This window comes from Callionymus lyra, chromosome 5 (assembly GCF_982586985.1).
Source record: "Callionymus lyra chromosome 5, fCalLyr1.hap1.1, whole genome shotgun sequence".
Taxonomy (NCBI): domain Eukaryota; kingdom Metazoa; phylum Chordata; class Actinopteri; order Syngnathiformes; family Callionymidae; genus Callionymus; species Callionymus lyra.
The window spans coordinates 12,498,880-12,525,714 of NC_141822.1; the positions used below are offsets into that span (position 1 = coordinate 12,498,880).

General features: G+C 43.5%; 1 protein-coding gene across 3 annotated transcripts; it reads left to right on the top strand.

Annotated features, from left to right (window-relative positions):
* pik3r1 (phosphoinositide-3-kinase, regulatory subunit 1 (alpha)) lies at positions 1-26,217 on the top strand. 3 transcript variants are annotated; one of them, XM_087790978.1, is made up of 15 exons: positions 1-173; positions 2,105-2,652; positions 17,593-17,685; positions 17,785-17,859; positions 18,397-18,528; positions 18,790-18,991; positions 19,909-19,991; positions 22,610-22,838; positions 23,353-23,533; positions 23,613-23,738; positions 24,510-24,652; positions 24,730-24,906; positions 24,975-25,049; positions 25,133-25,303; positions 25,897-26,217. In XM_087790978.1, exons 2-15 carry the CDS (start codon positions 2,316-2,318, stop codon positions 26,084-26,086), a joined length of 2,214 nt encoding a protein of 737 aa, XP_087647104.1. In that variant the 5' UTR covers positions 1-173; positions 2,105-2,315; the 3' UTR covers positions 26,087-26,217. The 3 variants fall into 3 exon arrangements, with proteins under 3 accessions (XP_087647104.1, XP_087647105.1, XP_087647106.1); XM_087790979.1 differs by lacking the exons at positions 1-173; positions 2,105-2,652; positions 17,593-17,685; ... (2 more) ...; positions 18,790-18,991; positions 19,909-19,991 and adding an exon at positions 20,713-20,818 and having other exon boundaries at positions 25,897-26,214; XM_087790980.1 differs by lacking the exons at positions 1-173; positions 2,105-2,652; positions 17,593-17,685; ... (2 more) ...; positions 18,790-18,991; positions 19,909-19,991 and adding an exon at positions 21,371-21,425 and having other exon boundaries at positions 25,897-26,214.
* The last annotated feature ends 618 nt before the right edge of the window (positions 26,218-26,835 follow it).

Below are 26,835 nucleotides of genomic sequence, written 5' to 3' on the forward strand. Positions count from 1 at the left end.
CGTTATATCGACGGCGAGAGCAACGAGAACGTGTCGCTGAAACTGGATTTTAGTCCAAAAAAAAAGAGGATTTTTGTTTGTATCTTCCAGGAAAAGGAAGTTAATCCTCCCGAGTGTTTCCGAGAAGACACGGATCGACTGCGCTTGGACTCGTGAGGATTCGTGCAGACTCGGTATGTGTCCTCAGCTAGCACAGCTGGCGAACACCAACTTTATTCAACTTTTTAAATCCTATTTCTTCCAGAATTACTTTTTAACTGCCTCTTTAGAGCATCTACTACTGTATTTTTTACATAAAAGCTTCGACATGTCTGATCTTTATAATGTAAATAGTCCACGATCACAACGTCGCCTCCTTTATTTTTTTTTTAATGTAAAATAAATGTCACATTGTATTAAAACTGATATTTATTATGGCGATTTTGATGTTAGTTTTGCTACTTGTGTCTCCCTCACGACCTCCTCGCTGCCATGTACAGTTACTGCACACAGATGGACGAAACTTCACCGCAGAAAAGTTGAAAACTGCAGATAAATGTTTGGATTTTTACGACCTTCCTGGCGTTTATCTTCTACCACGACTGCAGCAAGAGTTGAGAATCCATGTTTTTATCACAAATACGGAGGATAAATGCGATAAAGGCTCGAATGCTAAAGTTAGCGCTAAAGCTGCTAATAAGTAGCTTCATCCACTGAACCTCTGAGCCACGACACGATCCAATGCTTGGACTTTTTACTCTTTTAAATGTTATTTATCCGTGAATCTTACAACGTCTGTTTGCAGAACAATTCATTCCAAATGGAAAAATAATAATAACAAATAACTATTGAGGAATTTAAAAAATGCTTCCAATATATTGAGATTAGAAATACCTGTGTGTTGTCACAGTTCTTCAAATACAGTATTATCATATATTTAATCCAAATAAAGAATTAATGTTGTACTTAAATACCCTTTGACTAGTCATGCATGATCTCCTTTTCAATGTCAAAATAATATAGTTATTATCAGCATTTAGACTCTTTAGTCTAAAGTGTGACTAGTTAGTTTGCACAAATGCAAACATGGTTTTACAGAAAAATACAATTATAGATGGGAAAATGTGAATTAATTTAGATTATTCAAACCATACAAGGTTCTCCCATCAGTGTACTTGATATAAACTTGATTCTAGAAACTGCTAAAGTGTTATTTAAAGTCATGAACAGAGAGGAAATTGATGGGTTTTTTTTAGATTAGTCTTAGGTGTAAAAAACTCCAGAAGTGAGAAGAACAATGTATTACAATTGTTGCTAGTTGTTGTCCTCACAACTAGAGGTTAGCTAGAAGCTAACCGTGATTTAACACTAAACGCCACAAGAGGAAATCAAACTATTAATTATATATTGTTAAGTGATTTTCTTTGTTTGGAATGCAGATTAGAATCTTACGTTGTTATTATTAAGTCATTGTAAAATAGCTTTTTTGTTGTTCTTGTGAATGTCAGCGAAGCAATCGACAATTTCATCGAGTTCTTTTATATCCCGTTGTACGCCACGATTTCCCATGAGACGAGTCGAGTCCTCGCCACTCCAACAACATTTCACAATTTATGGTTTTGCAGTGTTGACCTACGATGGTTCCATCATCTCCTTGCCTTCAACTAAACAACGTCCGAAACCAAACTACGATTCTTCTTCTTCTTTGATTTCAATTACTTGGCTGAGGATTCTTTTGGGAAATCAAAAATGAAGGAAAAGCAAATTTTAGGACAAATAATTGCAAAAAATTGAGATTTTAGAGAAGAATATAATATAATTATTGGACAGAAGACTCTTGACCTTTCCACCGAAGTCTGCGGTAGAAAATGTAGCGGGAAACACAACAACGTTGACAAGAACAATCGTACAAAAATATTTTACCACAATAATGGACTTGAATAAACGTGGCCTTGTTAAACATTTTACGGTTGAAACCTCAAATTTGTCATGAGCACGACGTGTTCTTAATTTGACCATCAAAACTAAACCCCTTCCTTAAAGTCCCGGTGCACAAATACTTGTGAGAATCTTTCCGAGTGTATCTGATCGTAACCGAAACGTTTCGTGTTCTCTTGTCTGGCAGATCCACGGTTCTCCGGATCGCGACCCGCTTTCCTTCTGATGGGTACGTGTCGTCCGTCGACACCCTCAGAGACGCTCACGTCCTTCAGAAGAGACAAGATCTGTGAAAGAATGAAGAAAAGTGAGTCGGGAATTCCTGGAGTGTAAAGACACGGTTTCTGACACAAAAGCCATTGTTTTGGACGAGAATCTCCGACGCAAAAGTCGTCAGCATGAGCGCGGAGGGATACCAGTACCGGGCGCTGTACGAGTACAAGAAGGAGCGCGAGGAGGACATCGACCTGCACGTGGGGGACACGCTGCTGGTCAGCAAGGGGGCTCTGGTGGCCCTGGGTTACACCGACGGGCTGGAGCAGCGACCCGACGAGATCGGCTGGCTGCCCGGCTTGAACGAAACCACGCAGGCCAAGGGAGACTTCCCCGGGACGTATGTGGAGTACGTCGGGAAGAAGTGGATCTCCCCGCCGACGCCCAAACCCAGACCCCTGAGACCACTGCCCGTGGCCCCGGGCGCCTACAGAACCGAGTCGGACTCGGACCCTGAGCAAGGTGAGTCGTGTGTCAGGATCTTGTTTGGTGTGTCAAGCATCAGGCGGAGTGATGACAGCCCGAGAGTTTCTGTGAATCCTGTGTTCCGGCTCTTCTCGGAAAAGTTTATTATGCTAATGTGTCGACTCCTGACGGGCAATTATCACTCCTGAAGTCTCGCTGCCTGGAGGGAGGAAACCTCTAAAGAACCTGATGACAGGGAAGAGCCAGAAGCAGGCCTTGTCAAAACGTTTGACGTTTTCGGGCCTCAAACAGAAGTGTCGATCAAATGCTGGATTTGGTTTGAATTAAAGACGTTCTTCTTCTATGATTACTGGCTTTGGGCGCCACGTCAAGTCTATTATGACTGGAGGTTCGTGATCCAGAGTTTTGATCTGGTCTAGTCTTGTTTCCACGTTTATAAATCTTGATATCTTAACAGCTTTGGGGTGTCATACAGAGTTCTTGAGTCCAGAATGGTGGTGCAAGTACAAGGCTAGTGTTTGACTGTCTTTCTCAACTGTCCCGGCATTAATTCTTCATTCGAGAGTCTGGTGATACGATGTACCGTATATATCAAGATCAGGCTGGACTATCAAACTTTGGTTCTCTTGTGACGAGTAACAAGTATCAAAACATGCGGAATCTTTTGGTGCCAGTTTTCTTTTGTACCCGTGCTATTCAAAACATTTGGTGTTTGGATTCTTCTGGAGTGAAACTGATAAGTGACAAATGCTGTGAACATCTAGACTTGTAAGCAAGTGTTATTTTGCTCTGGAAATGATTTATCTTTCAGTAGGAAACTGATTTGGAGTTAAAATTTAACAAAGCAAAAAAAATGATATCAAAGAAAGGGTATCTTTATCCAAAACATTGTAGTATTGTCGAGTACTTGACTCTGGTGTTGCAGAATTTAAAGACCACATGACTATTGATGAAGTCGTAACTACTTTAATTTGTTTTCAAACCAAAATATGTCCAAACATCGGCTTTAAAAGCTGCTGGAGTCGACTGTATCCTCTCGTCCTCAGTCATAGAGCAGCGGCCGAAAGTTTACTTGAAACACAAAAATGAATTACAACTAACATGCAAATATTCAATTTTATACACAATACATTAAAATATAAACCATAAAAGTTCATGAAGAGACTAAAATACAATTCGAAACCCCCCCAAAAAATACAATCGATGCAGTGCTGTTGAATTTCTGTACGGTGAAAAGAAACGAAGCGTTGTTTAGTGGCACGTATATTTTTTTTACAACATGTCTTCTCCGAATGCCACTGAAAATGCGGTTCTGTAGGACAAAGGCTCTGGCACCAGTCCAGCTGTAGTGCGAGCCAAAAACCTGGTACAGTACATATGTTGGCAGTCGACTGACTTCTGTCTTCTGATTGACATGTTCCTTTTTCACAAGTCGACCATTCATAGTGTTTCTGTGAAACATCTCAGTTTCGATGTGTCAGTGTGAGGTTCACCGCCGTCCAAGCAGATGGTGGTCAGGTACGCCACGGTTGATTGTTATTATGAAAACAAATCTAACCGATAACTATTCATATTGAACAAATAGAAACTGAAACCAATTGATTTATTTACTTTATTTTATTTAGTTTTTGGTTATAATCGTGTAAATGGTACAAAATAGTTTCCAAAATAAAGCTCTGACTGCGAGTATGTTAGCAGTGTTTGTTGTCTTGAACCGAGTGGGTCTCTTTTCTGATTAATGTGCGTCACTAGATCATAAGCAACCGTGTCAGGGATCTTGGATCTTCAATTTTCCTACACCCTCAGCTCTGAGAAACCTTCAGTCGAAATCTCAAACCGCTCTTAACCTGCTGAAGAAAAGTGGAACGAGTCGACTCGTGCATCTGGTCGCGAGTGACGGCGTTTCCCCAAAGTCTCTCCGTGTTCCGAGGATTACATCCGACTCTTCTTGTCCCTTGTGTAACATTTGACGAATCCAAATACGGCCGTGCCCCGTCCCTGCTAATCCCCCTGACCTGGAGTTAAACCACTGCGCCAGATAAAGAGTTTAAATAAAATAGGTTTCATGTCTTTGGTCGGCTTTTGCTGCAAATGTAGGAGAGCAGGTTTATTCAAAGCTCCGCTTAACCCTGCGCATCCATCTGTTTTTAGAAGTCGTTTAATTTTACTTTCACGCTCGTGAGGAAGTACTTCTGATACGGAGACACTGGATGTCGAGGAGTTCCCGTTTGTCTTTTGGACCATGTTTTCCTGACTCTTCTAGGTGGTATCTTCATGAGTTTCAGATCGTATTTTGTCCACAGAACAAATTTGAGTCGCTGGGATGTGGGGCTGGAAGGTATGACATCATTTTCACATCACGTTTTCTTTTTTAAATCATGTCGTTTTTACGTTATTTATTTTCATGCACATTTTCTTCTAATAAGAAAATGATAACTGCAGGTGATTGGCTTTAAATGGCCCATTTTCCTGTCATAAGTATCATCTTTCATATCCAGACCCAGGTAAAAGAACGACCCCTTCAAAGTATGGTGGCCAATAGGGTGGCAGTATTTAAGTTAAAGATGAAAATGATAATAGTTGCAGTCAAAAAAATAACATTTTTATTGAACACAGTTTGCATAATCAGTGCAGTTAACCATCATTATCATCAATACTTACCTGTGCAGACGCTGTGTTGTTGTTGTGCAGCAGTGAAATGGGTCCCCGCCGAAACACTTTCCCGCCGCACACATTTCGGATGTTGTTTTTGCTATTCACGGCTATAGCGGTAAATGAAAAATGATTATCATAACGAAAATAAAAACAGTTTTTCGGTACAAACCGGTGTACCGCACAGACCTACTGGGGCGACATTGTTTACAAACCTGACCAAGAGTATTATCATAATTTTTCTCCGGCTCCTCTTTCATTATAATGAGCAGCAAACCACAGAGACGACCAGTCTGTCCATTAAAACAAGGAATCCCTCTCGACACGCATAGACTCACTGTAACAATTTGAACCCAACATTGCCTATAAGGTGCCACCCCTCTCGGTAACGGAGATCTAAACGGCTCCCATAATTCTTTGCCGCCCAGACAACCAATCACAGGTGGCGATCACTTTTTAAAACGGCAACATAAACATCAAATTTAAAATACAGTATTTAATGGTTAAATCGGCCGTCGCTAAATGGATCACTGTGTAGAAAGGCATCATGGGAGTTCACCGGCGAGACGGAGGAAGGTAAAACCGCGATACTGCGAGAGATTACTTTTTATTTTGCAAAAGAGTTTTGGACAAAGTGTGTCCGTTTGACAAACTTTTGGCACAGATTCAAGAAGTACTGGTTTGTCGCTGGTGTTTTATTGACTGCTGTGATCGTTGACAGTTGTGTTCTTTTAGTTTATGGCGCTCTGACTGGAGTCAACACAGGGTTGATGGTTTGTTTCCCATTTCTCTTTCGAAATCCGTCGACGAGGTGCCGCTCACCTACCGAGCAGCTGTTTCCCCCGTTCTGTGGCGAGGGGGGAACAGGGGTGTGTTGTCCGGGCGAGCACAGGGCTGAGCGAATACAGCACCCTGAGAAGAAAAGTCTCTGTGTGTGGGGACGATGGGAGGAGGGCGAGGGGCCCTGGGGTGGTGGTGCTGGTTGGTGAAGGGATCAGGGCGGACTTCTGAGGCTGGCAGCGGCGCTGGTGCCGGGGCCTGGGAGGACCCAGGGGGCTTTGAAGAGCCCGTGGACTAGGGGCCCTCTGCTCCCACAGTTTGTGTGATTTATCTCTCCCTCCACAGCTTTTCTCCTCCTCCTCTCTTTTCTGGGTGTTTTGATAGTTTCCTACAGTGGGCTCCGGCTGGGGGAGCGGGGTGGAGAATGGGTCTTGGGAAGGGGGCCTCTCCTCTCTAAGCCACAGGGGCTTACATGAGCGCAGCAGATGTGGCCAGAGAAAGAGAAGAGGGCCAGGCTGGGAAACTATTCCGCCTCATTCCAGCTCTTGTTTTTTTTTTTTTTTCTTCTCAAACATAAAAGTGCAGCTCCTTTCTCTGGGCCCCTCAGTGGAGGGAAAACGCATGTGTTGGGGCCTGTTGAGCAAAGGTTCGGGGACCTCAGAACCAGAGCCCCATCCATTCTTATTAGGGCTCCTTTCATACCCCCATCTTTTACGTGTTAGAGTGAAGCTTTTCTGACGTTGACGGATGCCGAGGCAGCTCATGCCTGACTTCAGTGCCGGTTCTGAAAGGTCCATTCTTGCCGGGCTGTGTCGAAATTGCAAACAGGATTCTGTGAGGAAATCTCTGGTGCCTCTCGAAACTTGAGCTGCACTTGTTGATTTCCTCTTCAAGCTGCCGGGTTTTATAATAAACTATTTTTGCGTCTCGCCTGATTCTCCTGAGTGAATCAAACACAAACTTTTAAGGGTTTCAGGACGATTGTCATACATTTCTTGAGGTTGCGAGTCCAGAAACTAGGGGCGCACTGTGGCGCAGTTTCCTTAAACACCATCGACTCACGTCAAGAAGGTTGCAGGTTCGCTTCCCAGTTGCGTGGGTATACTCCTGGCACTCTGGTTTCCTCCCACAGTCCAAAAACATACAGAGGTTGATTGGGAACTTTGGGAAATTGTCCATAGGTATGAGTGTGTGTGTGACTGGTCCTGCGACAGATTGGCATCCTGTCCAGGGTGTCCCCCGCTTCTCCTGCAAAGAAACTGGGATATCGTATTGTTTGACTGTGTGAGAAGGGCTAGTGAACTGTCCAGGGTGTCCCTAGCTTTTAGGAATCTCCCCGTTAGTTAGGAAATCAGGATCATCCGGTTTCTCATTCCAACAGAAAACACGTTTAAACGTTTAGATTTTAGCAGCGTCAGCAGCTTCTGGATGAAGTCGCTTCTGTCTCACCGAGTCGTCTTCGTGGAGAGAAGCAGCAGCTGCTGGAGATTAAGGTGAAGCCACAACTGTGAAATCCACATTTTCATAAAGTTACACAACCACAGTTCACTTCCTGTCACAAATCTTCTGGTGGGTTCCCCGGGGGTCTGGCCTCGGGTGGGCCCTGCAGATCCAGCCTGTGTAAACAGAAACAAGATCATCAATCTTTTCGTTTCTTTTATGCTTCCCTTTCTTTTTTTTTTTAGTTCCACAAAAAGCATCAACACAAGTAATATGGTTTTAATGTTACTATTTTGCAAACACAAGGGTACACACAACGACAAAAGGAGAATAAACAAAAAAATAACACGAATATACTTGAGTGGGGTTTCTATGAAGGTCTTGATAGTGTATAATGCATTTTAAGAACCTTTACAAGACATTATAATGTAATAATAAGATTTGATAAAAGAAGCTATGATGGTCTGTCATCATGTCAGGGTTAAAGGTTGTGATGAATATGAGATGTCAAATGATCTTTTCATGAACAAAAGCACTTTGAAACATGGATGGACGTCATGAAATGGAGACACAGTATTTGAAAAGTAGGACTTCTAAGAATATTTTATGGTAAGATTAGTTTGATCTTTCTGGCCGAATCCTTGTGTTCATTTTCTTAATGTTTCCTTGTTGATTTGACATTACACATGTGCTGAGAGTTGGGCTGGTTATTGAGCATTGGTTCTTTTGTGGCATCGCCAGAAATTTGTCTTTTGCTGCCAAATGTCTGTTACCAGGCGTGATCAAAACTTGAGGAAAAAGGCAATGAACAGATTAATTTGTCACTTGTTGGCCAGTTTTCTTTCGCACTGAAAATGATCTGTTTATTTCCTCTTTAAAAAAACAACAGCTTGAAGTGTTAATTCAACAAAGCTGAAAATAACATTCGAGATTTGCCCTGTGTAACTTAATTTTGTTAAAAATTTGTCTCATAAAATTGGTTCCATTATCGAAGTGTCTTCACTGGCGTTGAAAATTCCCGATCGATACGGAACCCTAGCATCGATCTTGACGCCGTAGGCGACGCGAACATCCGACGCTCTTCAAGAGCTCTGTTATTTCAGGATTAACACGTTCAAGTGTTGATACGAATCTGATGGATTATCCATTAATTCTGGGTTGACTGAAGAGTTTTTTTGTTCAGCGCCGTCTGCAGACGAGGAACATTCTTCTGCGACTGACTTTGAGCGTCTCTGGTCCGACACGCTCGTGGGCCGGCGTGTCGCGTCTTGTCGAGGGAAAACGTTCAATGCTCATCAGCAGGTTTTCATGCTGCATTCCAAAATGATTTTGGGGTTTGTGTGATGTGCGAGCGAGTCGTCTGCGTGAGAGCTGGACGTGAAGTTTCCTTCTGGAGAGCGCTCGGCTCTGGGCAGAGCAGTTTGCATAGCTGCAGATTGAGATAATGTGGCTCCTTCTGAGGGCCTCCTCCTCCTCCTCCGACATCTGCTGGCCTCTCGCTCCTGCTCTGCCTCTCACGCAGCGGCTACAACTTTAAAAATAGACTCCAGCATTTAAATGTAAGCAGGCGGTGGCTCCGCTAACCTCCCTTCTCCCAAATAAAAAATTCAGTTTCCTGAAGGAGAAGTCGCTAAAACGATTCCACACGTGTGCCTTTCGAGACGTTTCGGTGGATTTATCTTCGACAAGAACATAAAACTTTTTTTAAAAGCTGTAAGTGCATGTTAAATGGAAACAAAAAAATAAATGTGGTGACAATGAGCTGCGCTCACGAACCAACCAACAACATGAGTGTAGTTATGGAAACTAAAATGGTAATGAGTCCAGTTCTTACGTTGAATAAGGACTATTACGATTTTGGTTCAATTTGCTGTTTCTTTGAATGTTTTTGTCATGTAAGTAAGTAAGTAATTTTTATTTGTATAGCGTTTTTACAGACCAGGGTCACAAAGCGCTTAAACATTCAAAACAATATTCAATAAAGTATATACTTTAAAGATCAAGTGATTGTATAATAAGAGCAAGACATACATTTGATCGTGTAGCATATGTTTATTTAACTTTCCATCTGTTCAAATAAAAACATTGAAAAAACGCTTCACTACACACTTCTAAAAAATACTTTTAGACGTCACACACATTTGAGTATAAAAATAAAACTGGCTGCACCAATGAAATATGTAAGTTGACCCTTTTTTCCACTTCCTTATCCAAGCGAAAAAAGAGAAACCGCTGAAGGCGGTTCGTCTTTGTTCCTGACGCCACCTACTGTAGAGTCGGCTTAACCTTCTTTCTTCTTTTGTATCGCGTCCTCTGAGATTTAATAATAGCATCTATTTGATTGGAATGTTGATTTCAACTGATAAAGTCATTCAGCACTTAACTGTAGTAAACTGTTTCCTGGAATAGCCAAACACACACACAGACATGCACACACACACATAATACAAACGCACACACACAGTTCAGCCTCAAAAGAATACACGACACAAAGTGTCCCAATGGAATCTCCTTTTATCCTACATTTTCTACCAACTGACGTTGCAACCTATAGCATGATGGCTAGATAATAGAAGCCACTCCAGATTCTGGAGACTGCATTCACCAAACCTCACTAACATTAAAAATCCGAGTTGAGAACATTTCATGAACTGCTAACACGTCTGTTTCACCTTCTGATAATGATTTGATGCGTTAAAACAAGAAGGTAAAAGATCAAATTTTGAAAAGCTGGCTGAACTTTTCTCCGTGTTTAAAGGAGTCATAATGATGTTTTTGGTCTTGATTTGTTTGGTCTTTTTGTCCGGGCGTAATCCAAATTGTGGCCCCTTTTATTGAGGTTGAGAGCCCTAGTTCACCTATTTCAAGCTGTAAAAGTCATTGCTTTAAAGCAGTCATTTTTATTCAATTTAAATTAATTTTATTTAGACTTAAAAATTCAAATTCCAGTCATGGTATCATCAGCCACTTATAAACGTGTACAAACTTATTTACTACGAAGAATTTATTTTTTACTTCTGGTCAAAAATATTAAACATGTCAATATACACGTTGTTGAATTGAATAGTTCCAAAAAGTTATTCAATGTTTAAGTTAAAACGACAAAATTTCAATAAACGACTTCAAGTTTCAACATTTTAAATGTTAAATTCTACTATTCAATACTCGTTAAACTTCCATAAGGTGTCGATATACAGTAGGTATCACAATATTTTTAACCAAATTTCTCGTCTATCTTTAATAGTACTCTATCGATTTTTGATGTATATATTTACATTATATATATATATATATATATTTTTAAATACCCATTAACATTAATATTCGCAGCGTTTTTTCATTTCTGAATTGCAATTCAACCTCCAGGCGCTAGATGGCAGCAGTCATCACATCACCTACGAACCTAAAAAGGCAATTAAATCCTGCAAGCTCCTGGCCGTGACTGAGGACGAGAGGATACAGGCGACTCCAGCAGCTTTTAAAAACTGATGTTTGGACATATTTTTGGTTTCAAAACGAATGAAAACAGTTACAACTTCGTCAAGAGTCATGTGGTCAGAGTCAAGTACTCAAGTAATACTACCAACCTTTGGGGCTATCAAACTGTTGTATTTTCTATTTTAATCGGGATGTGTGGAGGACAAGAGTGTGTGACACTTTCACAGAGCCAGAGAGGGAAGGATCACAGTCGAGAATCACTCGTGTCTCTGTCGATCGGTTCTCACGATTCTTATCACGTAGTCTTTATCAGCGAGACCCGTCCAGGTAGTTCAGAGCCGGTTCTTTCCAGGCGACGTTGTCGTCCCACCGTGATGGAGTGCGGGTAATAAAAGAAGCTGCACGGTCATTGGGCGAGCAGCGGGTTTGTGTTCCAACAGTCGTCAAGGAACAAGAGCAGGCATCTGAAATATGTGACGTATGAGGGACGGCGTGGACGAGCTGGTGTTGCCAGGTGAACCTCGTGCCGGGGGGGGAGGGAGGGGAGGCCGAAAGGGGGAGAGCGGTGGGTGTGTCTTTATGTAAGCTCCACACAAGATTGTGTGTCCTTTGTCAGAGCTTCACGTGTTGGTCGTTTTAAAGTCTTTTGTGGACGACTTTCTTGTGCACGGTAGCGCCTCCTACCTGTGCCTCCACTCAGCAGTTGTTTCAGGGATGTTTGACTTCTTTGACTATTATACTATTTATATTTAGTAGTTATTTTTTGTTGAGTTATGTCCAAAAACTATCTTCACACTGTTGATTCTTTTGTGCATCAGTTCATGAGAATGAAACTGAACCGAGATCAGTCTTAGATGACTCTTAAGTGCATCTTAAACCAGAGAAGAACCTGCAACACATGTCTAAAGTGAGATCTATAATTTAAAGTCTTATGTCACGTCATGAATGCATGAAGGTGTTTAAAAAAAACATTTCTCCTCCTCGCAAGTGTGTGTTTTCTTCTCTCTGGAGATGAACAATGATCTGCTGCTGCAGGAAACACCTTCAGTGAGGTGGATGTTCTGAAGGGTTAATGGTCTGGCAGTAGCAACAGCCTGCTGATTGGCTGTTTCCTCTGCCGCTGCAGTTCAGGCTTCCTCCTGCAGGGGGTGCCGCTGCTGCAGGAGTGAAGGTGATGGAGCGTATGAGCACCTGAATGGCAGCTGGTCTGCTTACTCGTACGTTTTTTTTTTTCCCGCGTCCGTTTGCGTGACACGTGCGTCTCGGTTGTACCACCGAGGCCCCTCATGAGATCCTTTTCCTCCCCAGACGACGAGACACGCTCGGACAGAAACCGACGGTTACTTGAGCAGGCGTCTCTAAATTTACCCCGAGCGGGATCTATCTTTAGTGGCCGAGCTGCCCCGGTCCTGTCCCGCCCGCAGACGGCAGTTCGCCCGGTTCAGACGACCCATTGCCGCCCCCCACACCCCCCACACCCCCTCGACACCACCACAGCAGCAGCTTCCTCAACCTGTGGTCGGCAGAACTCGTGGAGACCTTCTCTGTGACTCTGCTACTGAACAGATGTTCGACTCCATTTAAGTATGTTTATTGTAATGTTGTCGCTGTAATGACGCTTTATTTCTCTTATTGATTGACCTGCTGGAGAATTATACACAAATATGAGAAGAAAAATGTCATAACTTACTTTATTTTAGTCAAATGGTGCCATTTCTGTGTATATATACATTTATTTATTTATACATTTTAAAATGTATTTATTTGTACAGTTAATTATTTATAAATGTTCATTATGTTTATCTTTATTTATTCATGTATTCACATTGTTCTACTTTTTGACATTTCGCTGGTAGTGATTAAAAATATAAGAACAAATAAAAGTATTTACACAGAAATACAGCGTTCATCTACCAACAGAAAATAAGAAGTCATTCAATTTTTTATAAATGCATTAGTATTTATTTACAATGATGTCATTTATTGCTCTTCAAAACACCCTCACAAGCTTCTCTTTCAAAAGTAAAAAGTCAAGAAAAAGCGCTTTTATTAGATTCTTCGTCTTTATCTTCGTACAATTCTGATGCTTTTTTTTTGTCATTGTCTTAATTTCGCTGACGTTTATTACCACCAAAGAAGTGAAATAAAACCTCAGAAATACTCCTGTAGTCATCAGACATTCTGTACTTTTTGTAAACACGGTTCACTATTTCAAGCTTGCCTTTACTTCCCTTCCTGAAATAAGCTTAACGGTGAAGCAACCACGCTAAACAAAGTCTTTAGGACGCCCGGCCTAAAAGAAGGACGTCTAATCTTAGCGGCGCTTAAGGAAGGATCCGGTAGATCTTAAACATCAACCTCAAAAAAACCCTCCAAAAATGTTTCATGTCATGAAGCTTTTTCGATGACGAAAAAAGTCTAAACCCGCACTTGTCCGGACGTGAATCAGCCCACCTTGTTGCACAACTCTCAGGTCAGCAAGTTCGACTGGAGTTGAACCTGCAACCTGACTTTTGTTCTTTTCGTCCTCGCTGGAATCGCATTGATCGCTCGGGATGTTTGATTTTTTTTTTTTCCCCCGAGCCAGGGGTGACAGTCGTTCATTCAGCCTCTCCTGGTGAGAGGTTTGACTCTGACGATGCAGGGTGACGGGTTCAAATCCCAATAAGGAAGTTCCTCAGAGAAGTTTCACCAGAGGTGACTGGAGGAAACGGTTAGCAAAGAGATGCAGATGTAGATACACTGTATTCTCATGTATGCCATATAAGGCAGGAACGAGAAGTGAATAAACGGAGGTATATTTCTTAAAACTCCTTTACATCGTAATTGTATCGAGGAATTAAATGTTTATTAATTAAAATACATTTTAGCCTCCAGGTCAGACCTGGGCAAACTGTATTAATGCAGTCCTCGTAATGTCAAAGTATGATCATGTATAAATGGTTCTAATGCATTACCAAATGTATTTTGTATACATTATTAATTTACTTATTCCAAAACACTTCCCTCCTTTTTGTGTGTAATTTTTGGAATATATATTAATCCCTCAAAAAATGTATTTTAAGTTAATTGAAGAAATGCTTTGGAAAAAAAACTGTATACAAGATCTATAGAACAATAAAATTGCAGCTTATTTAGCTTAATAAATGTCATGGCCTAATGGTGCATGTCCATTTTCTTAGGGATATTTTTCGTCTTTTTTTTTTTGCTTGACGGCCCCTAACAACATTCACAGAACTTAATGTGGCCCTTGAATAATTTTTATTGCCCACCTGCTCTAGGTGGACGTACGATACTGTAAAAACATCGTCCAATCTTAGCTTGAATTATTGCAGCACCCTGTCTATTAGGAACACCTACCCCCCCTTTAATATTAGTTTGTGATATTAATTAGCATTAAATTCATGGATTAAATAAACCTGAGGTACTGCACGTATGTCGCATGTATTGGTAAACCTGTGACCTTGTGAAGATGCAATATTTAACGTATACCCTTCATGGGTCTCGCTCATGGGTCCCGGACTTTGAGCGACCCTGCAGGGGGGGGGGAGCTTCTCCTTATAAGTCACCTGCTCGTCTTCCTCCGTCTTCGCCAGCGGCCGCCCCCCGTCATTGATCGCCGGCCAAAATCCGATCGCATCTGACATGTCGGCCATACTTCCCTCGACCACCCGATAGGTTTCCGTCGCCGCGGAAACTGTCGCATCGCTTTCAATACCGAGAAGCAACCGGACCGGGGGGGCCACCTCTACTGTGGCGCTCCAAAGGTCAGCAGCTGTGCGACAACAGTCAAACATCTCACCCCCCCGCCCCCCGCCCGCCATGAGAATGTAGCGTTCGGAGGAGTGTCGTGTTTGTTCCTGGAAGAACGTATCATCTCCTCGCCGCCGCGCACGGTGGATGATTTACAGAAGCTGTAATCTGTGAGGCGTCACAAAGGTTATCGGCAGTAAAAGTAGGCCGCTGTGAGTTATTGCTGCTGAAGAAAGACGAGGTGATTGGTGGGGGGGGTGGGAGGGGTCTCGTGGAAGAACAGGTTTAAGTTTAGCCGCTGGCCTTGAATCCATATTCTGAGAAAATCTCAACAGTAGTGGACGTGTTGGATGTCTTGTCTGAGAAAAAGGTGACACTTGTACGAGCTGCTGCTCCTCCTCGCTATTTATGGACGCCTCCATGTCCGCCGCTTCTGAGAACCCACAACACACACACCGCACACACACACACACACACACACACACACCACAACCCCCTTCTGATGTCCTCCAGGTGAGTTCTGTGTTCACCAGAGAACCTCCCGAGACGTCCAGCATCGGTTAAAATCTCAAAGTCAAGCAAAAAAGTTGAGGGCTGCAAGTAAAGAGAGTTTTTCAAAAAGAAAAAAAAACATGAACAAAAACACATACAATGAATGTAAATAAATAAATAAATGTAGACAGAACATTTAAATCAACAAAATAAGAACAGGATCCCCTCATGCTCATCTTGTTTCAAAGAGTCATAAAGCAAAATACGATTTAAGTGGAACTGGTTCTGCTTGTTCTTTTGGAAAGAATGTCTTTTTTAGGTGCCAATTAAAAATACTCTTCATGGCTTTGAACTATTTTCTTGGCTTCCAATAATCATCTCTAGACAAAACAAGGCAACAGGATAAATATTTAGAAAACAACCAATTTCCAAAAAGCAACTATGTGTGGGACACTTTCACTAGTGGTGAGTTTTGGCATAAATCCTGCGATATTTATCGAAATACGATATATTGAGATACTCTAGTAACAAGTATATATTTGTAGTATTTTCGAGTACTTGACTCTGGTGTTGCAGAATTTACAGACCACATGACTCTTGAAGAAGTATTAACTACTTTTATTTGTTTCAAAACCCAAACATGTCCAAACATCAGCTTTAAGAGCTGCTGGAGTCGACTGTTTCCTCTCGTCCTCAGTCATTGCAGGGCTCTCGTGGGATTTTTCGTGTCCTTTATCTGCTGAGGGCATCACGATTGCGCCATCTAAGTTTGAAGTTTAATGACACTAAAATGAACAAACGATGTGAAAATTTTTAACTATTTTAGTTTATATACTTTACTATGATCGAACTATGATTAAAATAAAATGTAATTTATCTGTGATCTGAGACTTTCAGGATTGTTGACAATATTTAATGTCACAGTCGTTGAATAGAAAAGTTTTTTTCAACGTCTAAAATGACAATAAACAAAAACAAGATGTCGTGGTCTCTTTGACCCACTCAGCGCTGATCAGAACCCAGCTCTTCAGTACCTGGACGGGTCAGGAGAGGTGGGCTACTAAGGAGTTAAATAAAAAAAGAGAAAGCGAAATATGGTTTTCAGAAAGACTCCTTTCATAGGTGCTGTAGCCGCCCAACACAGTTGGCCCTTTGACGACTCCTTCACGTTTGCAAATCCAAATAAGTCTCCTGCCAAGGCCTGCTGGCTTTCATGTCCACACCTGGCTGCCCGGTTCTGAGGGGAGCCGCCTCAACCCCGGCTTACCTCATATCACAGCCTGTTTGCTCAGTTCCCCCGACAAGCCAAACCCGCCACCTCCTGTTCTTCAATCGCGCTCCTGTAAACACTTTGGTGTCCAAGCGGCTTCTTTTTGAAGTCCAGCAGCTCGTAAGTCCAGATGAATGGAAACCTTCTCCGTCTCGTGACCGTCCACGGCTCTGCTGGACCCGTGTCCACTGGTGCTGCTCGACCCGTCTCAGAACAAGTGACTCGGGCTGACTTGTTGGGCGTCGCCTTTGATGGTTCAAATCATTTGAGAGATCATATGGACGTGTCATCAGAATATTGAATGGTTGAATTTATAATTTCAACTATTAAAACCTTGAAGAAATTAATTGTTTTTAGTTTTTATATTGAAGAGTTGAAAATGTTTTTTTGGCGACACTTGCTGATCTCCTTTCATTCTTGGAGTCAAGGATCCCACAAATGATTAGCGATACCATGTGATTGTCCTAGCGTAGGTCAACCTGGTTGATGTCCGCCCGAGTGTTGGCTCAGCAGGTGCGTTGGCTCATAAATCTGAGAGGTCTTGCAGATCTAAGAAAATTAAATATCAACTAAAATACGTGTGGAAGGTTGTGAAGCATCGTCTCGTAGGGGTGGTGTATTGGCAAGAATCTGGTGAAATCACGATACAGGGGCAACGATACCATGTATTGCGATACTGTAGTAACGAGGATATATGTGTAGTATTGTCGAGTACTTGACTCTGGTGTTGCAGAATTTACAGACCACATGACTCTTGACGAAGTCGTAACTGCTTTCATTTTTTTTTTTTATACCAAAATATGTCCAAACATCTACTGGAGCCCACTGTATCCCCTCATTCTCAGTCATTGCCAGTCAATGAATATTTGCTTGTTCATTGTAAAAGCAAACATTGAATGATTTTATTGTAAACACACTTTATTGATAAACTATGACACACACACAAAAAAAAAATACAGAGCTGTTAATTATTGAAACGGTATCATGGAAAAAACCATTGCGAGGTTTAAGTGCATCCATATTTTCTAAAACCCCTAGTGTCTCCTTGTCTTGCGTCTAATATCAGCAGATGTGTTAGTGGTCAGTGATAATGTTGAGGTTTGTTGAACATCTGGACCACTGAACCGAGACCCTCCTCCTCTCTCTTGCAGTTCTGGCTCTCGCCGACCTGACGGAACAGTTCTGCCTCCCGGAGACGTCGCCGCCCATGTTGGCCAAACTGCTGGAGGCCATAGAGAGGAAAGGTGCGAGAACTGATAAGCTGCTGAACTTTGACCCTCTCTGGGTTTTTTGTTTTTTTTTAAATGAGCAGATTTAACCCTTTTTTTCCCTCTCCTTCTCAGGTCTGGAGAACCCAACGCTGTACCGGACCTTCACTGCTGGGGGAGGACTGGAGGTCCGACAGTACTACGAATGTGGTAAGTTTTCTCAGGGGCCACGATATATACTGTGACTGTTGTGGAGCCCGTCAGGCCTAAAGAGAGGAACTAAAATACATTGGAAAAACTTGGGGATAAAACCTGAATCAAAGAAGAACAAAATAAACCTTAATATGCTTTAATATAAACTGACAGAAAATAACTTGTATCTAATACTTACTCAAATTAATTTGTGGGGCAAGAAATATTCACAGATAAAGCCCCGAACAAAGTTATATTTATAGTAAATATAAAAAATGATGTTTTCTACTTTGACCTCACGAGGGCCACATGAATACAGTCAAAGGCCCGCATGAGGCCCCCGGGCCTATGTTGGATGAAGAGAGGCAGAAACTATAAGTACATGAACGTCTGAACAAAATAAAATGATTAAGGAAGTCGAGCAGCAATGAAACCTGAGATGAACAGCAAGATAAAAATGAGAACATGTGTCAACTTCCTGTGGAGCGAACAGGAAGTCGAAGGTGAAGTGAATATTTGGCTGTCATGGTTGATGCCTCGTCACTCTTTCTTCAGATCCGGCCTCGGCAGACCTGGACCAGTTCGACCTCCCGAGTCTGTGCGACGGTCTGCGGCGTTACCTGCAGGACCTGCCTGTGCCCGTGGTACCCGCCGCCGTCCACGCTAAGCTGCTGCACACCGCCAAAGGTGAGTGTCGACACACACACACACACAGACACACACCCACCCACACACACAGTGGAACAAGATGTACGTCAAAACAACCACAGAAACTTGGTCACGTGACCCGAGAACAGATCCTCGCCGCAAAAGTCTTCTTGCAAGGCAGCGTTGGCGGGTCACGTGACCAGGAGCAGGAAGTGTGTGGTGTGCAGTCGCTCGTCTGGCTCAGTCAGTCGACCTACTTCCTGAGACTCGAGAGGTTCTGACTGGAGGGTCTTCCTGCAGAGGTGTCCGGCTCCGAGGAGTGTTCCCAGCTGCTGCGTCTGGTGGTCAGCAGCCCGTCTCTGCCGCCCCAGTACTGGCTCACGCTGCAGAGTCTGCTGCGACACTTCGCTCGCGTCTGTCGCCACGGATCCAAGAACCTGCTCACGCCCAGAACCCTGGGAGAGATCTTCAGCCCCGTCTTCTTCAGGCAGCAGAGCAGCAGGTACACATGCACACACATGCACACACATGCACACACATGCACACACATGCACACACATGCACACACATGCACACACATGGATACGTTTGCACACACATGCACACACATGCACACACATGTCCACACATATCCACACATGCCCACACATGCACACACATGCCCACACATGCCCAGACAGGCACACACAGGCACACACATGCATGCACATAGAAATACTTGGACACACATGCACACATGCAAAAGACACATACACACACACGCAAACCCAAATACACAAACAGACACGCAAGCAAACACAAATGCACAAACAGACACAGATGCAAACACGCATGCACAGACACACACTAAAATACATAAACGCATGCATGGAAACACAAATGCACAAACACAACATACACATCCACATATCTTTAACTCTCATGTCACTCAGAGGTCTATGCGCACACAAAAACACACTAGCAGACCCACACAAACACAGAAACATGCTTATACACACACAAACAGGCACACACACACACACAGACACACACACAGAGACAAAAAAACACACACACACAGATACACGCACAGACAGAAGAAGATACACACAGACAGACAAAGACACACACACACACACAGAAAAAGACACAAACAAAGACACAAACACACACTTAGACACACAGAAAAAGACACACACACACACGCTCACACACACACACACACACACACACACACACACGCAGAGATACACGCACAGACAGAAAAAGAAACTCGCACAGATACACACAGAGACAGACAAAAGACACACACACACACACACACACACACACAGAGATACACGCACAGACAGAAAAAGAAACTCACACAGATACACACACAGACAGACAAAAGACACACACACACCTGCTCTTCACAAACTCAAGCGTCTCTCTCTACAGTTGTGAACCCAGTCTGGACTCTCATGTGAGGATCATGGAGCTGCTGGTGACCAGCGAGTGGACCGACAGTCAGACTGCTCCAGGTCAGTCTTCTTCCTCCTTCTGTCTCTCACGACAACAACCTTGTGTGTGTCGTGTGTTATGGACACACAAACTAGCAACAACGTCGAAGCATCTCTGACTCGCACACGTTTGATTGATTTGATTTAATAAAGAAACATAAAGACGGTTGAACCTCCTGTTCTGGTGAGACTCAGACTCCTGCTCAGAACTTAAGAAACTGTACAAACGGACGCAGCTCCTCGCTCGGTCCAGAACCTCTCCTGGAACAAACTGTTCGGAACTTTGATTCTGTCGCACAAAGTGTGTTATTTGCGTGAGTGAGTGAGTGTGTGTGAGTGAGTGTGTAAACCTCCTCCCAGTTACTGTGAGGCTATTTTAGGAAAGCGTCAAAAGGTCTACTTAGATTTGGTTGGCCGCTCTACAGAGCTCTTCTTGTTAACAGAGCTGCCTTCCGTCTCCCCCCCTCCCTCCGCCTCCCCCGCCTCCCCCTCCACACATGTCCTCGCTGCCTCCAAAAAGCCCAGCTCAGCAAATATTTGAAACTTTTGCAAGTTAATCATAAGACTGAAGACCCCCCCCTCCCGCCGCCCCCCCTGTACAAACAGACCGAGGCACAGAGGGAGTGACCAGTCAGTCACACACACACTCACAGAGACACACACACACACACCAGCCGAGGCTAATCATTAACAGTCTTGACTTCACACACACTCGACCTCCTTCAGAGCGTCAGTCGTCCGCTCAGCACCTGCAGCGCTCAGAGAAACTATGAAATGGAGTCTGGCCGGCGGACTGGAGAACCACCTGGCTGGATTTTGGAGTAAAAGAATCATGCACAGCCTTCAATGTAAGTGTGTGACGACCCGCCTCGGACCTTCGGACGCTCGCCCCCCTGGGTTCTACCCGGAATGAACGCGTGAAAAGTCTGTCGCTGACCCGAGTTCAGGGTTAGACTTTTTTTTGTTTAGATTATTTTTTTAACTTCTGTGACACGGTTGTCGCCGTGGAGACGAGCCCCCGGTGCCGCCGCCGTTTGTTCCGCTCTACCGAGAACCAGATCTATTCCGGTGGGAAAACCGAGCCGGTGATCTCCTGCCCGGGCGGATTAGCGGCGTATTTGGAGCTGACCGGGTTTGTGCGAGTCGCCCTGGTATACGTGCTGCAGCAGAGCTGGCCCTGTCAGCGAGCCAGAGGGGGGAGGGAGGGATGGAGGGAGGACGGAGGGAGGGAAGAGAGGGAAGAGAGAGGGGGAGGAGCTGAGAGCTGCAGGACAGGACGACGGAGGGGAAGCATGGATCTGAGGGCTGCTGGTCTCTGCTGATGCTGGATGCTCCCGGGTGTCAGATGAAGCTTCAGAGTCTTGGGTGTTAGTGGCGGCGCTGGTTTAGCACTCGGGTGGAGGTCGCTCGTGGACATGAAGGCGGCGGACGGAGGCTCGCGTGTGATTGGCTGTGGTGAGTGATGCAACGTGTTACTGAGCAAACTGCTGCTGCTGCTGCCGTGACGACCGGAGCCGCCGATGGATCCTCCAGATCCCGGCGATCCCGTCTTCGTCTCCCTTTATGTCTTGGTTTCTTTGTTTCTGAAGCAGGCGATTCGGAAATGAAACCTTTCAGAACTCTGAGTTCCTCCCATCGCCCCGGCGAGGGGGGGGACCAGGGGGAACCGAGCCGCCGGCGTCGGCCAATCACGGCTCTTGATATTCCAGTTTGTAAATATTGATGCAGGTTGACGTAAGAGCGACGGTGACTCTGTTAGAAATGAAGACGTGAGGTCGGAAACTGCTGCTGATTGTGACATTTCCTGCATTAATATTTAGTAAAATACACTTTGATTCTTTTTTTTTTTTAGTAGAAATCAAGGAAGAAATTAAAACCTCTTCATGTCAGCCATGTTTGTTGAAGCGTGAACTTTTCTTGAACTGCTTCAGGAGGTGTCGGATTATGGAAGTAAATCAGTTACTTAAGGAGAATGAACGGTTGAATTTAACGTTTCAAATGTTTACACTTTTTATTAAATGTAGTTGATTTTTTGGCATTTTATTCATTTATATATTGAAATGTTGATTTTTTTTTTTTTTTTTTTTTTTTTTTCTTCTTTTAATTAAATAATTTATTTTAATTCTTAATTATTTAAAATTTCTGTTAAAAACTCTTATATTTTATAAGTTTACTCATTTTCTTTAACACAAATGGTTTGATGTTCTTATTCTTGTATTTCTATAGATCTTATACTATATATAAGTCAAAATAGTTTTATTAATACTATAATAAAGATAATAACATTATTCATCCCACATTGGAGAAATTTGCATCCTTTTAAATTCTATGTTCAAATGTATTGTCTTGTGCTATTTTACCGACATTTATACCAACAAAACACAACACGTCTCTGTGATGATGTCATCAAGACGCTGCTTTAAATACTTAGAGGTATTGTTGTAGTTGTGTGTGTAGTAGCTAGAGATGCTAACTGCTCAACTGGAGAAGTTTTGTTGATGTTTCGAACTCAAATACTTTGACTGTTGCATGGATGGTTCATAAAAAAAAAAAGAAGTTCTGAGCTATGTCTGTGTTTTCGTTTCATTTTTGTCATCTTGAAACCGTGGCTGATCATCCAACCCTCTCTGTCTCTCCAGCTCTCCCCCCGAAGCCCCCCAAACCTGCGGCGGCGGCGGCGGCCACCAGCAGCAGCAACGGTGTGAGCAGCAGCAGCAGCAGCAGTATGACGCTGCAGGACGCCGAGTGGTACTGGGGCGACATCTCCAGAGAGGAGGTGAACGAGAAGCTGAGGGACACGGCGGACGGAACCTTCCTGGTGAGAGACGCCTCCACCAAGATGCACGGAGACTACACCCTGACCCTCCGGTGAGTCCAGACGCCCATAGTCCTGATGTTGTCAAGGTGGAACTGATACAAACTTGTCGAACGGTTTCTGATATTGACCAAAAAAAAAGGATTAAACAGTGTTTTAAGCATTTATTTTAGAATAATTAATAATTATAGAATGAATTTAAGGCTATAAATCAAAAGATTGAATTTAGAAAATGTATCTTTGGCTTTAAAAACTATACAATATAATGAAATTAATAATACCTGTAAAGAAAGTTTTATAATATTTAAAGTTTTATCATTTGAAGTGTTATATTTAACCATTAAATCTTCCGATGTCACTGATGTACTTCCATAGGAGACACTTAACTGTTGCTATTTAATATATTTGTGCTAAATTATTTGTAAGATTGTGAATCTATTTTAAATATTTTTGAGTTACATTAACCAGGAAATGGTAGTCGAGGCGTGAACTAGTCCACAGGCTGGACATGATGATGTGTCCATCAGCAAGTCCAAGTTGTCATGAAGGTTTGTCTCGGTCTCACAGGAAAGGAGGCAACAACAAGCTCATCAAGATCTTCCACCGCGACGGGATGTACGGCTTCTCCGACCCGCTGACCTTCAGCTCCGTGGTGGAGCTCATCAACCACTATCGCAACGAGTCTCTGGCCCAGTACAACCCCAAGCTGGACGTCAAACTGCTGTACCCGGTGTCCAAACACCAGCAGGTGAGAGCGAGAGCGTCTCCTCGTCCTCCCTGAGCAGCTTCTGCGTGAACACCAGTCTGACCCGAACCTGCTTCTCCAGGACCAGGTGGTGAAGGAGGACAACATCGAGGCGGTGGGCAGGAAGCTGTGCGAGTACCACCAGCAGTACCAGGAGAAGAACAAGGAGTACGACCGCCTGTACGAGGAGTACACCAGGACCTCGCAGGTGAGACCGAAATACTGTCCCTAACAAACCTTGAAATGTCTGTGAAAACAAGATTAAGTCGATGTAACTTAAAGTGACGCTTATACATTATAAACTGCAAAAGTGCAGATCAGATAATGACAGAAGAGAAAAATCAAACAAACGTGTGGAAAAAAAAAGGTAAAATTCACAGTAAAAGAAACTGAAACTAAATAGAACAACTACATAACACTGACACAAATATCAGGTACTTGTTGTCTAAAAACTGAAGAAAAAAAAAGATATTTAAGATGTATAATGTTAAACATGAAATAAAATAGAAATAAGATATAAGTAAAATTGAATTAAAAGTAGAATTAAGATGAGATGAAAATATAAATAATGTGGAAATAAAAAGATAAATAAGATGAAATAAAATTGAACTAATATGGAAGTAAAAACATAAATAATATAGAATAAAAATGGAAATATTATGGAAATAAAATAAAAATAAAAGTAGAATTAAGATGAGATAATAATATAAATAATATGGAAATAAAAATAATATAGAATACAAATATAAATAATATATAAATATAAATAAAATCTGGAGGAAAAAATTGAAATTATATGGAAATAAAAATGTGGAAATAATATGGAAATGTCCACATAAAGAGAAAGCCACAAATGGATTCTGTTATTTACAGAAAAACAAACGTAGCTAAAGAAAGAAACACATTTCAAGCTCCAAGTGTCTGCAGCAGCTGTTAGCGTGAAGCTAACACGGGAGCTAACGACCTTCTGTCTGTCCAGGAAATCCAAATGAAGCGAACGGCCATCGAGGCCTTCAACGAGACCATCAAGATCTTCGAGGAACAGTGTCAGACGCAGGAGCGCTACAGCAAAGAGTACATCGAGAAGTTCCGCCGCGAGGGCAACGACAAAGAGATCCAGAGGTGAGTGAAACCGCCTACTATCCTTTAACACAACGTCCTCCAGAACTTCCTGTTCACACCCGGACCTTCACCCACAGGATCATGGGAAACTACGAGAAGCTGAAGTCGCGCATCAGCGAGATCGTGGACAGCAAGACTCGGCTGGAGGAGGACCTGAAGAAGCAGGCGGCCGACTACAGAGAGATCGACAAGAAGATGAACAGCATCAAACCGGATCTCATCCAGCTGCGCAAGACCCGAGACCAGTACCTCATGTACGTATCATCTGACCCAGACCGCCCTCGCCGGCGCTACCGTCGCTAACCCTGACGCTTCCTCGCAGGTGGTTGACGCAGAAGGGCGTCCGTCAGAAGAAGCTCAACGAGTGGCTCGGCATCAAGAACGACAACCCGGAAGAGTGAGTGTTGGAGGGGGAGGAGCTTGAGCCACGGTGGCAGCCATCTTTGAACATCTCTGACCTCTGACCTTTGTCCCTGACAGTCAATACTCGATGGTGGAAGACGACGAAGACCTGCCTCATCACGACGAGCGGTCCTGGAAGGTCGGCAACATCAACCGCCTGAAGGGGGAGGCCTTGCTCAAGGGCAAGAGAGACGGTACATTCCTGATCCGGGACAGCAGCAAGATGGGATGCTACGCCTGCAGCGTTGTGTACGTATACACACACCCAAGTACACAACTAGTCTACGGTGGCTGAGAGAGGACAATCAAATTGAGCGACTACTGGAACAATCGATACTATGAGAGTTAGGAGTGTGTATTGTCAGGAATCTGGCGATACAATACGATATGTTGCGATATATCTGTAGTATTGTCGAGTACTTGACTCTGGTGTTGTAGTACTTGCAGACCACATGACTCTTGATGAAGTTGTAACTTGTTTAATTTGTTTTAGAAACAAAATATGTCCAAACATCATCTTTAAAAGCTGCTGGAGTCGACTGTATCCTCTCGTCCTCAGTCAACTTGTAGGATTTCATCCTTCCTTTTAGCTTCAGAGGACGTAGCTATCTAGCAACAGTTAATTGTAACATAAAAATTAACAAATACTGTGAATCTTTGCGTCAAAATAAATAAAACATCAAAACGTATTTTCTAGACTTTAAAAAACAAAAGTGTATCGAAGTTTAATAATCCGACTCGCTTCCATTGTGGTTTTATTTTGACCCTCCTCAGCCACCGTGCTCTTCAGACTGGAGGACGTGTGGAGTGACTGTTGTGTGTTGTTGTTGTTGTTGTCACAGCGTGGACGGGGAGGTGAAACACTGCGTCATCAACAAAACCCCGACGGGCTACGGCTTCGCCGAGCCCTACAACCTGTACGGGTCCCTGAAAGAACTGGTCCTCCACTACCAGCACACGTCCCTGGTCCAGCACAACGACTCTCTGAATGTGACGCTAGCGTACCCGGTGTACGCGCAGCAGCGGCGGTGAGCGCCCCCTGCTGGACCACCACCACCACCCCCCTGAGAAGGACACGTGGGGGGACTTTAGATGAACTGCCCCCCTGGACTGACCCTTTTGGAGATATAAAAGCCTGGAATCGTTTCAGAGACTTTTCCCGGACCAGCAGGGGGCGGCGGCGGGTCTGAATGTACCTATGCTTTATTTTTGGGAGCACGGAACCTGCCGGGGGGGTCAGAGGCCTTTTCCCCGAACACGGTGCTTCGATACCTTTCTGAGCTTTACCAGCTGGAATGTTTGTGTACGAAACTCTTCAGGCGGGGTCCCCGTCCGCCATTTTGTGCGAGTGACCGTCCATGTGACCAAAACCCATAGAATCAGGAAGTGACGCAGAGTAGCAGGCTGGATCAGCTGATGTAGCATAATGGCACTTTTTTTTTCTTCTTCTTCTTCTTCTTCTTCTTCTGTGGACTGAACGAGTCGTCATTATGATGGAGCCGAACTTTGACCCCTCATCCGCTTCACCCGTCGAACCAAAAAGGATCCGCTCCTGGTTTTTCTTTCGTTGTCTCCTCTGACCTGCTATGCAACAAACCCTCCTCCACACCTGCACAATATAAGCTCCTTTTTATTTCCTGTGTACATAGATTTGGGGTCAAAGTGCGACCTTTTCCCACCGAGGAGTCGCGACCCTGACCTCACGAACTTCCTCTCAGGCCTCCTTCGAGCTGCTTCACTTGTGTTTGTGGCGATCGTAGCAGCGGTCGGCCGCGCGACGA

Bases quoted from the DNA above. Each gene is read 5' to 3' on its own strand.
- pik3r1 (XM_087790978.1), top strand. From the start codon at position 2,316: ATGAGCGCGGAGGGATACCAGTACCGGGCGCTGTACGAGTACAAGAAG. The intron at 18,529-18,789 runs GTGAGTGTCGAC...GTCTTCCTGCAG, and splicing joins GCTGCTGCACACCGCCAAAG to AGGTGTCCGGCTCCGAGGAG. The intron at 19,992-22,609 runs GTCAGTCTTCTT...CTGTCTCTCCAG, and splicing joins CGACAGTCAGACTGCTCCAG to CTCTCCCCCCGAAGCCCCCC.